The sequence below is a fragment of the Halyomorpha halys genome, unplaced genomic scaffold (genome assembly GCF_000696795.3).
Source record: "Halyomorpha halys isolate HHAL.00 unplaced genomic scaffold, Hhal_1.1 Scaffold240.1, whole genome shotgun sequence".
Classification (NCBI taxonomy): domain Eukaryota; kingdom Metazoa; phylum Arthropoda; class Insecta; order Hemiptera; family Pentatomidae; genus Halyomorpha; species Halyomorpha halys.
Window position 1 is genome coordinate 436,560 of NW_027115703.1, and position 15,037 is coordinate 451,596.

Here is a 15,037-nt window from a genome sequence, read left to right on the forward strand (position 1 = left end):
TGGTTTTTTGCTTTAATAAAAAAACAAAACAGCTAATATTAACTTTGATACATAAAATAAAACATACTAAAAACTATATATATATATATATATATGAAAAATATCTGGGATTTCAATCTAATAATTTACTTTTTTTTTACTCCCATTCTTGCCATTTCTGGCCTATGGGGTGCAGCAGTAGTGGCCATCCAGTAGTAGCCATCCTGGTCTCAGTCTGCTTCTTCTACTTCATCACCTTCTCCTAGTGGTTTATGGATGCTCAGTGGTCATTCCTTACCTTATATAAAGTGCATCCATCAGGTCCACATCCTCCTTCCACCCATAGATGAACTCCCTGAAGGAGAGATGTTCTCCTCTTCCATTAGCAAGGGTGAAGATCCCAGTCTTTCTCAACAACCTGGCTTGATGTTCTTCCATGGTGCAATCAACCACATGTTCTGCTGTTTGAAGAACTCCATAGATAGGATACTGGGTGTAATGTTCTTTTTGTAGCTCTGCAGTTTTTCCTGTTACCGTCTTTGTCCTGTCAAGATCTGTGAGGCCCAATAATCTGGGAAGATCCTCTTAGCATTCAATCCTGCATGAATGGGGAGAAAAACTTCATAGAATAGAGCCCTTCTGGCTCAACTACCACTGTCCATTCCACTCATCTATGTAGTCCTCCCACAGTATCTTCTTTCGTAGCCTCGGGTCTCAATAAACCTTTGGAGAATCCCTCCTGAAGCCCAACCAGTCTTTCCTTGCTTCTTCACTTCATATTTAATGAACTCCTTCTTGTGGATGAGGTCCAGGAGTATCACTCTGGCCAGTACCTACACTGTATTATGAACAAAGAAATGGCATCATATCATCTTTTTATCAATTATTGCAATCATAAATGAAATCTTTATTGTTATCGTTGGAGCCCTGTTTGTAGAGGCTCTTATGAGTTTGGCTTGGGTCTTGGCTGTGGCTATACTCAACTTCCTTGTCACGCACCACTCTCCAACGAGACCAGTGTACCTCTCTGCTTTTGTCTTCAGTCTGACTGCTGTTCATGGCCACGATGACAGCCAAAAGTGTTTGACAAAGGCCATGACATGGAACCCTCTATCTTCTTGCTCTCCCAGCAACTCATGAATGCTAGTTTCCACTAGGCCAGACCAAGTCTTGTAGGCACCCTGATCCAGACACTCCTATTATTGAGGTATCTTGATTTGAGAAAGTTTAGGCTTCTGGGAGTATTAACTCTTGCAGCTGCTGGAGTATACAGGGCCACCATTCACTATCGAAGGTGGAGCATATGTTGAACAGGATCAGTGGGACATAGTTTTCTGCCCTCCCTTCTAAATCCCCACATATTCTCAGAATCATATCCTTCCTCCCTGCCTTGTAGAGCAATCTCAGACCTGTAATCCTTCATCCAATATCTTATAATAAGTCACTGGACTGTTAAAACTGTTATATTCAGATGGTACTTCAACTTGATATCAAGTCTTGGACTTCTGCACCAGCCTCTACCAATTGTTTCTTCCTTGTGCTGCTACCATCCATTTCCTCACCCGTAACATGAATCTGGCATCAGCATCCATAGTTAAGCCATCCATGCCGAAATCTTCCTCTTGATCCTTGAATTGCTATCATTATTTTCTTTTGGTGAATGCGAACACAATTAAGGCAATTATGATAGTGTTTAATCACCTTTGTAAAACTATACCTCTTATTCCAATCCTGTTTCTTAATACAGTAAAACTTTGTTATACCACTCCTTTGTAAAATGATTTTTCAGCTGTAATGCTCTTTTTCCCTGGTCCCATTCCCCAGTAATTGGTTTTCTAATAAACTATTTGTTGTAAAAAACTGATTTTTTCATTATAACTCCCAGAATGATATTTTTCTTTTATACATTTTTTTTTTTTTTTTTTTGGAAGTATGCAACTGATTGGATTGGGTTTTTAAATATATTACCAGTAGAAAACAGTATAGCTCTATGAAACAACAGTCTAATTGATTCCATAAACTTAATTCCTAGGAATATTTTGTTGTTACTAGGATAAGATGTTTCCTTAAATTAAAAGATTGTTAGTTTTACAGATACAGATCCAATTTTTCCCTCAATTGCTTTACTTTCTTATTATTGCTTAAAACATATTATTTATTTTTTCTATTAAAGAAAAATATCATTTATTTATATCATAAGTTCACCATTTGAATTTAATTTAAAAAAAATATAATGAAGTTGTTTCAATGCATGTCAGAACTCAAAGCCAAAAGAATAGATCTGTCAAAAACCAAGTCCATTTTCATCAGTTCATTCATTTTTGAATATTCTGAAAAGTGGCCTAATTTCTTGTGAATTACAGACTTAATCACCTCTGTTTGCCCTAAATGGAAATCATAAATTATGTAAAGAGCTTAAAAATAAAAAAGAGGAAGAGAATGAAATTAAATCAATGAAAACAAAAGCGTTTTGAGCACATTACTGATGATGCGCTTATTTTTTGAATTATTTTTTAGAGCAAGACGTAACGCAAATACTTTGGGTTGCCTCAAGGAAAAAACAATTACTTACCAGGATAATTATTTACCAGGACCATGAACAAAGCAGATTTAAATTCTTTTATTATTTTTACATTAAATGAATCTTTTTAATTATTTTTACTAGTGTTATGTATTTTTCTGGTTAGTATTATTTTTTTCTGTGAATAGTGGGTCTGGGAGAGTGTTATAACGAAGTTTTACTTTATTTAAGAAGTTTTAATTTGATTCAATCATCACAAACCTTTAAATCATATTTGACTAAAATCTTTCCCTGAAAAAACATGTTTCTGATATATCCTGTCATACCTTCTTCACTATTTAATTACTTTTGTCACTTATTTTCATTTGAAACCTGTAGGCTCTTAGTTTTGCAATAGCTATATTACTATAATTCCTAGTTGAAATTCATAAGTCTTAATCAGAATAAACAAGAGTTTGTTATTTTGTCTTGATCTTTATATCCTTCATTTTCTTTTTAATTCTATAATTGTAAATAAATTTGTCAAATTCAAATTAAACTATTAACTTTTATATTTTGTCATTCACACAAAACATGTAATTATTATTTTTCTTGTTTCAGGAAAGAGAGATTGGAACATCCAGTACTGCTGCTGTGAATGATAATAAGAATAATCCTAAACCTTCATGTACTGATCATTGCGAAAATGAAGATAAAGTGTCATTGCAAATTGTGGATCCTTCATCATCATTCCTGTCACCGCATTTATTTGGTAAACTATAAATTTTCTAAATACTGTTTATTAATATTTGTTTGAGAGAGAAAATAAAAATTCATAAGATTTGAGTGGGTTACTTTTTGTGTGAATCAGCTGCTCTCTGGTCTAACTAGGTTCTGAGTAGACTAGAGGCTTCAATCTTTATTTTTAATAATAATAATAATGAAGCCCCAACAAACCTGAAGGTTTGATGCCGATACCACTAAACACTCTCTGCATACATCCTCCCAGTGATGCCCCTCCAAATCCAATTCTACCTAATCAGTTTTAACGCAATAATCCTTCCAATAATACTTTTCAGTCTGCCCTCGGATGTTTAACCGTCGGTTCAGTGTTTATTAACATTTTAGGTATTTGCTTGTTACTTAGCCCTACAACCTTACATGCCCATCTTAAACGCCACAATGCTATAACTTGAATTATATTTATGGGGTGTAAGTCCTTTATTATTACTCTCAATGTCTTCGTTCTAAAGATGCTACTACTGACAAAAAACAAAGGCTTGGTCCTCTTCTAGCTTGCAGGATTCTTCCAATCTACCAGCGATCCAAACAGAGTTATTTCTTCCTTTAATTATACTATCTTCTTGGATGACTGCTGACTCTTGATATCTACTTTCCAAATATCTTCCACTGATAGTAGACAAAGGTTGGTCCGACCCACCTGTCTCCGATGCCATGGTCTTGGTAAACCCACAACTAGTGTTCCAAACAAAGAGTCCAGTTTCCTTCCTTCTGTCTTTAACGTTCACTCTCGATTTAAAAAATCGATTGTAGCAAAACCGCTCTAATTCACTTGCGATGATACACGATGTAAGTACTTCATTAATAATTGGTATCGGCTTATATTTCTTCTTGAATTAATTGGTACTATAATCGTGCTAGAGAAGCAACAAAAGTTGAAAACATTCCAATCTACCGTACTCAACATAGCAGTAATGCCACAAACTTCAGAAGGACGCGTGCTGAAATAATCTTGAAATATTTTGAAACAAGTTTGTTTTGGATTCCATAGCTTCTGAATGATGAAATTGGTTTTTTGCTTTAATAAAAAAACAAAACAGCTAATATTAACTTTGATACATAAAATAAAACATACTAAAAACTATATATATATATATATAAGTTACGGTATGAGTCAGCTGTTATTTCGATGTCAGCTGACTGAGGAGATCAGCTGATCGAGGGTATATAACAGATGTAACGAACACAATAAAGTCAGTGTTTTACAGCAGTACAAGCGAGTTAGATCTTATTCCTTCTTCTCTTTTTTGACATTTTGCTTTTGCCAATACTTAACTTATATATATATATATATATATACACACATACATACATACATATATATATACATATTTATTTGTTTATTATTATTAGGTTTAGCTGATTGGGAAGATGCTGGACTTTTAGCTGAAGTGTTAGCTGTCTCGCAACAAGAATATCTAGATAATTTAAAAAAATCGCTCAACCTAAATGGAACACCAAATGACTCCCCTCATGATGATGGCGAAGATAACCTTGAGAAACCATCTACCTCTCAGTAACGAGGGCCTCCAGATTGTAAAAAAAAATGTTGTGATTCTAAATATTTAGTTCAATTGTTTTTCTTTTTTGTTTCTTTTTTTATTTTATTTTTTATAACTTAATATGAAATATGCTTTCAATTGTTTTTCTTATTAATTAAAATTTATTATTATTTGTTTTTTATATTGTAGTTGATATTATTGTTAGATTACTTTTCCTTTATTTATGGGATTCTATTATGAATTCAATTTTCTATTTGTCACCCAAATGTTGGTGGCTAATATTTATGAAACTGTGATAATTGCATTTGGGTAAACAAAAGTTGTTTTTGTTCTATGGCCCCTTTTTCTTTCCCTATATATATATCTATATATATTTGTGCTTACTTGCTAGTGATGAGCAGACAGCTTTCTATGGATCATATGATGTACCTTAATTCTTTGTTATAGTTTGTGAATAAGAATTAAGAATAATAAACTTTAAAGAGCTATTTTCAATCCCCCGCTCCAATTATTGATTACACACTCAGGAGATGAAAATAGCTCTTTTGTCCAGTTAATGAGCAGTTTGCCCATCTCTAGTATATTATACACATATTTTTCAGTTTGACTTTCTTATTTTAAAAAGATTAACAAATGGAAACTATATACAGTTAAACTAAGAGTAGAGTAACTGTTGTTTGAATTAATACTGTAGTTGAATATGTTGTTCCTTTATTTAATTAATATAGTATACCTCTAAGCTATATAGCTTCAACATTTTTAATTCAAATATAAAAATATATTAATCATTGCATAATTTTTGATCATAAGTTTCAGCAATAAAAAAAAATTTGTATAGTAGTATTGTCTGCATACAATTCTTCTTTTTAAACCAAACACCATCCATAAAAAAAAAAACTTTATGATTTAAAAACTCTGTGATGTTCTTGCTATGTGCACTATTGAAATTGCTCTTTTATTTTTACAAACCTTTATTTACCTTGATGGGTGATTATTTCTCAAAACTTTAAATCATTACTATTTGTTTCTACTTATACTTACCTATGTATCGATTATATAGTACTATTATCGATTATAGTATTAGTATCGATTATCGATTATTATCGATTATCGATAGTATTATTATCGATTATAGTATTATAGTATTATATTATAGTATTAGTATCGATTATATAGTATTATATAGTACTAAAATGAAATTACATATTTAAGGCAGGTATCTGCCTGGGATGAAACAACTACTTTTTCAATCAAATAGGATGACGAGAAGTGCCTTTTTACATATTCAATTTTCTCAAACAGCTATAATAATTTATTCTAATAATAATCAAGCTTGGCTTGTTAATGTACAATTAGATGGTCTTTATTACCAGCTGCATCTTAAATTCAAGTGAATTTTGAAATCAGCTAGTTGTTTGTTCGTTAGTTTTGAAAGGGCATTTAATAGCCTGGTCATCAACGCCCATCAGCTAGTTGTTATCCGCATTGAATTAGTCTGAAAGGGCTTAAACGGTGAATTTAAAAAACTTCTCTAAAGTAGTAAAGATTTTGTTTATTTGAAAAATTTAACCATCTCTAAATGTAGTAGTTATAAACAATGGATGAATATTGGGGGGGGGTTCAGAAATAAACTTTCCAAGACTGCTGGCCTGTATTAAATAAATAAAATAAAATATTAATAAATAAGCTTTTATTTAGAGGCTAATTAACAGAAAAAAGTTTCATATAGCAGCATGAAAACCAAAAGGAAGTATACATCTCTAGTTATAATTATGAGAGATAGTTGACCGTGGATGACGAAGGAGGAGAAGATGGTTGGGGATGCGGTCAAAGATAAACACAAATAAGTTGGATTAACCTATTTTATTGTGCCAACGTTTCGGCTAGAGTTTCTAGCCTTCTTCAGGGCTAAAAACAGAACAAGATAACAACCACAGTAAGTATAGAAAAATAAAAAAGAAAGTATAAACAGAAACAGAAAATTAATAATTTTACAAAATAGAATTAATAAAATGAAGTGATGAGAGAAGCGGGAAATAAAATGTATACATAGGTAATTGAAAAAGTGGGTAAAATAACGTAATCAAGGAAATGAAATAAAAATGAAGTTATATAATGCAAAGAAGTATGAACATATTAGTTATTAATAATTTAAAAATTGAAATATGAAAAGAAAATGAAAATTGAGAGGAAGAAAATATATGTAACAATAATTGATAAAGAGGCAAAATATAAGTAAAGTATACCAAGAAATGAATAGAAAAAAAAATCTGAAAACACCAATAATAATATAGTGAATAAAACTTATAACATGGGTAAGGAAAATGGATTAAAGTGGAGAAAATACGGGGTAAGAGTAAAATAATGAAAGGGGAAAGAAAACAAAAAAAGAATAAAAACGAACCTGTTAGCTGGAAAATCAAACGGCTAATGGATACTGCGCTAATGACGGTTTTTTTTAACATCCTTCAAAGAATTAACGTAGCCAAAAACCTTATTCACTGTGGCCTTTCCCTTTCTGACTCCCGATTCCATGAAAAAAACACACCGCATCAAACAAATACTCTTAGTTAATAACTTCCCCCTCCATATCATTCATAAACTTTTACACAACTACCAAAATCGTCTCGCCACTTCACCTAATTCTTCACAACCCCTTTCTACCCCCTTATACAGATCACTACCATATATCCCCTCTCTTTCCGACAACATTTAAAAACTTACGTTCTGCTATACCTAACCTCTGTATTGCCTTCAGACCTCACAACACACTATCTAATATTTACACTAAACTAAAATACCCTATCCCTCCTCTACATCGATCACATATTGTATACCGCATCCCTTGCTCCACCCTTCATTGTAATTCTGCTTACATAGGCGAAACCAAAAATCTCCTAAAAGACCGTATCAAACAACACAAATATTCTATTTCCTCACATAATCATTTTGCCTCTAAACTTTCGGAACATTCTCTTTCATTAATTCATTCCATCGATTTCGACAAAACGTCTATACTTACTACTGTGAATAACCATGCCAAAGGCTCATCTCTGAAAGCCTCTATATCCAATTAGAACCTTCTTCCGTCAATTTAAAAACCGACAAGAACAACTTATCATTAACATATTCACAAAACTTTTTCTTACACATTTGTCGTCCCCCTCTTATATTGCGTTTCCTCTTTTTAACTGTTGTTAATTACCCATGACACTGTCATCTTCCAGTAATTCGTTGGTTCCTATATATTTTTAACTCTTCCAATAACTATTTGTCGTCACCCTCTCACACGCTTTCTTCCTCTAAATTTTTCTACTTTTTATTTTAACCCTCTCGTAACGTTTCCTCTTAAAAAAAAAGAACACTTAGTCATTCTTGTAACGGCTTTTTTAATTCAGAGTTTGGCCGTCATTAGCGCAGTATCCATTAGGCGTTTGATTTTCCAGCTAACAGGTTCGTTTTTATTCTTTTTTTGTTTTCTTTCCCCTTTCTTTATTTTACTCTTACCCCTTATTTTCTCCACGTTTATCCATTTTCCATACCCACGTTATAAGTTTTGTTCACTATATTATTATTGGTGTTTTCAGAATTTTTTTTCTATTCATTTCTTGGTATACTTTACTTATATTTTGCCTCTTTATCAATTATTATTGTTACATATATTTTCTTCCTCCCAATTTTCATTTTCTTTCCATATTTCACTTTTTAAATTATTAATAACTTATATGTTCATACTTCTTTCCATTATATAACTTCATTTTTATTTCATTTCCTTGATTATGTTATTTTACCCACTTTTTCAATTACCTATGTATACATTTTATTTCCCGCTTCTCTCACCACTTCATTTTATTAATTCTATTTTGTAAAATTATTAATTTTCTGTTTCTGTTTATACTTTCTTTTTTCTTTTTGTATACTTACTGTGGTTGTTATCTTGTTCTGTTTTTAGCCCTGAAGAAGAGTAGAAACTCTAGCCGAAACGTTGGCACAATAAAATAGGTTAATCCAACTTATTTGTGTTTATCTTTGACCACACCCCCAACCATCTTCTCCTCTTACATCTCTAGGTTATGAAAAAAATTAAAGTTTTATTTATTATCATAAAGGTACTATTTAAAGAAAATTTCAATGCTAAAAAAATAAATTAAATATTAAATTAACAAAAAACTCTACATCCATATAAACAATATATATAATGTGTTTCGGCGTGGCAACGCACTTGTCTACCAACTCTAAGGTTGCGAGTTCGACCCTGGCCCCATCCGGAATTTTTAAAAGCAAAAAAATATACATTGTCACTCGCAGCTTCCCCCCGGGTTGAAGGTTTGTTAGGACGGTTATCCAATGGGTGGCACTCACAAAAAAATAGGCGTGGGAGTGATTTTTATTGTAGGGATTTAAGTAATCTGATATGTATAATGTATATTAAGTGATTAATTATTTTATCCTCCAGCTTATTATCGTTATCAGGCAAAAAATAGAAAGTTAATTGAAGACTAAAAGATCTATATTCAGTATGTTGTGTAAAACTTTTAATTAGTTCTAATTGCCTCTTAGTAGTACAGAAGCCCTGTGTGTAAAATCCAGTCCATAAAAAATACATGGTCAAATGGTATCTCCCAAAACCATGAATAGAGAAATGACTATTTCTTTTATATATATGTATATATAGTTGACCATAAAGATTTAAATATAAGAAGATGGTCAGGGTTGCGGTCAAAAAAAGAACAAATAGTTTAAAACTATTTTAATGTCCGACGTTTCGCCCCACTTTGCAGGGCTTCATCAGGGCTAAAAAGATACAAAAAAAAAGAAAACTGAGAATATTCCAACAATAAGATACAATAATGTAATTTAAGCTAGGATGAATATGTAAAAATAAAGTGATAAGAAATTACATATAAATAACAGGAAGGAAGACATAAAATAAAGTTTATTTTATACTGATACTATAAAATAAACTTGAATAAACAATGATAAGAATAAAAAATAAGTAACAATGGCAAGAGTAAAAATTTTTTTAAAAATACGTGAAATATACAGTTAAAAAAGTACAGATGTACATAAAACAAAAATAATACGGAAAAAAAAGAAGAAGAAAGTAGAGATTAAATAAAAATAATAATAATGATATTAAATGAGCAAAGAACAAATCAAGACCACCAACCTGTTCAAAGCGAACGATTGAACAGAAGGCAACAATGAAGCGGAAGCGGAAGCGTGGAGGAGTGGGGAGGAGGTGGCCAGCCGTTTAACGGCAATATTTCTATTTCAAACACGTCGCGTATACAGGAAGTAGTGATAAAGATATGACGAAAAATAATAAGAGAAAGATACAGAAATATGATAATAATAATAACTATAATAATTTTCTAATTTAGGAATAACTAAGTAAAATTAGAATGATACATATTGTTACTAATAATACGAGTATATACTGAAGAAAATATAGTTAGGGTAGTTAATACAATATAGGATATAATAACAATGATTGTAAAAGAAGTAACTAATAATAAGTAAAAGTAGATAAAGAGTATTGTTGCGGCCAACATATGGTCCACAAATCGATTATTGGAACATGTGATTTTTATTAAGTCGAAAACACTAAGCAACTACTCTCTGTTGTTTTTTTTTATACTAAAAAATAGACAGATGACATCCAACCGTCTCAGTGCGCACACGCATATCGTCTCCTTTGTCTACTCAGTACGCACTCGTAGTTGCCAACATCCTGGCCATCTCCGTCATCTACATCATTTTGGCCACGGCGGGCGGACTACTTCGACTCCAAGAGGATAAGGCAGTACGTCCTTTTGTCGATCTACTTCCACGAGAATATCCACTCAGAACAACCACAACCGGGGCCCCACCAATCACTGGTGATATAAGACTTTTTCTCTCTCTTTTGTCTAATTCGTTTAATTTTGTAATAGTTTTAAGCTTTCTTTTTTTTCTAGTTTGTACATTTTTATATATTTTGTGTTCCTTTTATTATGTTCACTTATTTAAAAATAACAAAATTCGGCTATTCTTTTCTTTTCACGGTTGGGCTAGTAAAGGTTCCTTTTGAATCCCTACCCGCCGTAACAAGTATAAAAAAAAAAATTACAAAGAAATAAATAAGAAAAATAATTAGACAATGATAACAAATGTAGTTTTTATATATCGTGAATATAATCATTTATCCATACTGATAATAGTAATAGTAAAGATAGCAGGAGTAACATGAATAATATAAAGTGAAATAAGGTAATTTAAAAATCGGAAGTGAAAGTTTACAAAATAAAATAAAAGTACAAGGTGAGATATAAAAGGAGGTACATAAAAAGATTAAAAATAAGTAATAAAGTATAGAAATAAGTGAAAAATTGTGTGAAATATTTTTAAAAAGATTAAAAATAAGTAATAAAGTATAGAAATAAGTGAAAAATTGTGACAGAATGTTAACAACATAGGTGATGATAATGATAAGTGAAATAAGTTAATAGAAACTTGTGAAGTAAAAGTTTACAAAAAAAAAAAAAAAAAAAAAAAAAAAAGTAAATGTGAAAGTTAATAAAACATAGATGAATAAATATAAGTGGAAGCAGCGATAAATAATATAAGTGATAGAGAGATAACAAACAAGTGAAAAACAAAATTATAATAGAAAAATTCGGTGATGATAATAAAATGAGCCTAAAATTATTTAGTCTTAATTAAGTTTAATATATGGCTGTATGTATGCGAGATACAATTTTTATCGATTTTGTGGTTAACTGGAAGGGGTTCAAGATGTATATAAATGGATTGTGAGATGAGTCTCTTTTCGTAAATCGGAATAGTGGCTAAAATAGTGGAATGGTCAAAATCAAAAGCATGATTAAGTGTAAGGGCATGTTCTGAAAGTTTGGAAACGGCTGAGTTGTGGGAAGTTATAGATAATTTATGTTGAGAGATACGTGATCTGAGGTGTTTCTTAGTTTCGCCTATATATGAAGAATTACAGTTGGGGGAGGAACAAGGAATCCGGTAAACAACGTTAGAGCGGTATTGGAGAGGATTAGGATCATTAGAATTAGTAAAAAAGTAAGATAGTTTATTTTGAGACCTGAGTCCAAGACGTAGTGAAGGAATGGTTGATTTTAAGAATTTTTGTACATTGTCAGTGAGAGGGGGGGCATATGGAAGGGATCTATAAATAGAGAGAGTGGATGGTGGATGTAGAGAGTTTGGAGGAGGAGTAGGAGTTGAACGGTTGATGTAAGAGTTTAAAAGTTTGTTTATGATGTGAAGTGGAAAATCATTAGAAAGCAAGATAGTCTTAATACGGTGAATGTTTGTGTTGTGGTATTGGGGATCGGATAAGGAAGGCAACGGTGTATGAGATATTTGGCAATATTGATTTTTTGATGGTGGGGGTGTTGGGAAAAATAGTTTAGTAGCCTACCGGAGTAAATGGGTTTGTTATACCAGTCAGTGGACAAGAAGCCGTCATTATTCTTTATAATAAGGAGGTCGAGAAAGGGAAGGGAAGAGTTAGTTTCGGTTTCAACGGTTTTCCCATGGCGAGACCTGATGTTTGAAGAAAGAACTTTCCCTGAAAAGTGAGATATCCGGATTTGCAACAGTTCAAGTGATTCAAGATAGGAGGCTAAGTTAAGAGTGGTATGTGGTTCTATTGTAGTCCATTTTTTCCCCACAATTTGGAGTGCTTTATCGATGGGTATATTGGTGAAGAGGCCTTCAGCGTCAAATGGAGCAAGAATGAAGTTAGCGGGAATTTTAAGGGATATTAATTGTTCTCGTAGTTGGAAAGAGTAATGGATGTCGTAAGGGTTGTCATGGCTCAGAAACTGAAGAGATGGAAGGAGGAATTGGCTAAGTTTAGAATATGGAGCATTAATATTGGATATGATGGGGCGAAGGGGGTTGCCGGGTTTGTGGATTTTAGGAAGTCCGTACAGTCGAAGAGGTAAAGAATTATAAGAAATTAGCTTGTAGTAGGTGGGACGGTTAATTAATTTATTTTGAAGAAGGTTTTTAATATGCTGATTAAATTTATTCATAAGTGAGTGGGTGGGATCACGGGTTGAAGGTAGATAGGTGGATTGGTCAGAGAGGAGTTGAGTGATTTTTTCATTGTATTCCGTTTTATCGAAGATGACAGTCTGGTTTCCTTTGTCAGCTCTAGTAACAATAAGTTGGACATTAGATTTGAGAAAGGATCTGGTGTGGGATAAGTCTTTGAAAAATAAGGGAAGGTTAGGATGTGGGATGTCGTAGGTGATTGGATATCATATTGCTAATACGGATGCGGGATAGTTCTTTGTTTTCCTCAGCGATGTCAAATAGGTTGTCTCTCTCTATATATATATATTCCAGATCAGTAATAAGTTGAGGGATGTGTTTGGCAGAGTTAGAGATGGGGGTGGCAAAATTGGGACCAAGACTAAGAATGTTAACAACGTTGGTAGGAATAGTGGTGGAAGATATATTATGTACCCAGTTTTCTTGGCCTTTGGGGTAAATTTTGATGGATAGAGATTGTTCATAAATACGTTGGAATTCGGAGATGAGTGAGAGTTTTTTACATTGTTTTGTGGAAGTAAAAATGTTTTTAATGGCACTATTAACTTTAGTCATATTATCATCACCAATGGCAGAAACTAACAATGATGAGAGGGAATTAATTTTGGCATTAATGAAATTGATTTGCTGAGTTTCCTTAATTTTAAAATTTAATAATGATTTTTTGAATGTCAATAGGGAATGGGAAAGTTGGGATTTAAGAGAATTTGATGTATGAAAATGTTTAACGCTATTGTCAATAGATTTAGGAAAAACAGAGTTGGATTTACATTTAAGGAGAAAAATTGTCTGTTCTGTTTTATCTGCTAGGCGTTTATTAAGGTTACATAAGTTATTAATGTGATATTTATGGGAAGGAAATTGTAATTTAAGAAAAGAGAAAATGTGGTAGGGTTTGTTTTCAAAGAAAACAGAAGAAGAAAGATAAAGTGGAATATCAGGTGGTTGAGCGGTCACATTACCAGTGAAAAAAGTTTGAGATCGAGGGGGTGTATTGGGGGAGTGTTGATGAACAGAATTATGTAAAATGCTGGAAGTGTGTGGTACAGATGTGAGTTTCGCCGTAGACCTGTAATTTCTAATGGGGGTGAATTATTTGAAGAAGACGAAGAGATAAGAGAAGGACGAGTAACAATACGGTGATGAGAGTAGTTGTTCCCATGAAGCAAAGATGGAGATTGAGAAGCGAGTCGTTGGTTTTCAGGTGTTGCATTGGAGTGAAGAGTTGTGAAAGATGTATCTTACTTAGATCCCCGTAGATTATGACAATTTCTTTTTTACATTTTACCAAAAATTGAGGTACATTTCTATGTATGAGTCTACCCATTAACACAGAATGTATCCTGCTCCCGTACTACTATTTATCATTGGATGGGTTAAAGTTCTTGAATTCAATGCGGTTATCACATTGAATTACAATATTTCCTTGTACATAACCATTAAAGAGGTAACTGTTTCCAACAATTGTCTTTTTCTTTAATTCAAATTGACTGCCGAAAGATTTAGCTTCTGGCAGGAACATTTTCTGTACCCTTTCTGTCCTTGTTACCTAATATACTTAAGTGTTTATGCATCCATAAAGAAACCATAAATTTCTTAGGATTCTTAACGCTGAATGTTTGGTATTATGTGTCCCATAAATGGAGTTTTTATATTCAAAAATCACTAGTTATATATGAGGAAATGTTTTACTGACAGTTCATGATTTTGAGCTAAGCGATGATAAGAAATCCCAAGCAGGCAAATCCACATCACATAACTTACATTCTTTTTACATTATAATTTAGCTAATAATGATTTCCTTATAAATAACATTTAATTTTAGCATTGTTAGGGGTGGAAACTACATTATAAAAAGTACATTAGTTAACAATAATTCATCTTTCAAATATACAATCATAGTCCTTTTAAATTATTTCTCAAACATATCTTTTCATCAGTACTTCATCAAAACCAATTATTATGGCATCATTTTGAAGATTACCGCTAATGGCGAAAAATAAACATTTTTCCATCCACCAATTACTTCATAATGGAGATGGAAAAATAAGTAATTCGAATTTAGCCTAGCTCACTGAAGCGGAAGCCAGATACAGTGCCTTAGAACGGGAACTTCTAGGAATCGTGTGGGCTGTGGAGCATTTCCGGCCCTATGTATTTAGAAGGCGCTTTAGGGTCCACA

General features: G+C 32.5%; 1 protein-coding gene across 2 annotated transcripts in view; it reads left to right on the plus strand.

Annotated features, from left to right (window-relative positions):
* The window catches only part of Duba (Deubiquitinating enzyme A), a 45,802-nt gene extending 40,839 nt beyond the window's left edge, over positions 1-4,963 (plus strand). For both annotated transcript variants that reach the window (XM_014419536.3, XM_014419535.3), the window contains exons 8-9: positions 3,101-3,251; positions 4,634-4,963. In XM_014419536.3, the coding sequence (XP_014275022.1) occupies positions 3,101-3,251; positions 4,634-4,800 (318 nt within the window). In that variant the 3' untranslated portion in view covers positions 4,801-4,963. The remainder of the gene's footprint in view (positions 1-3,100; positions 3,252-4,633) is intronic.
* The last annotated feature ends 10,074 nt before the right edge of the window (positions 4,964-15,037 follow it).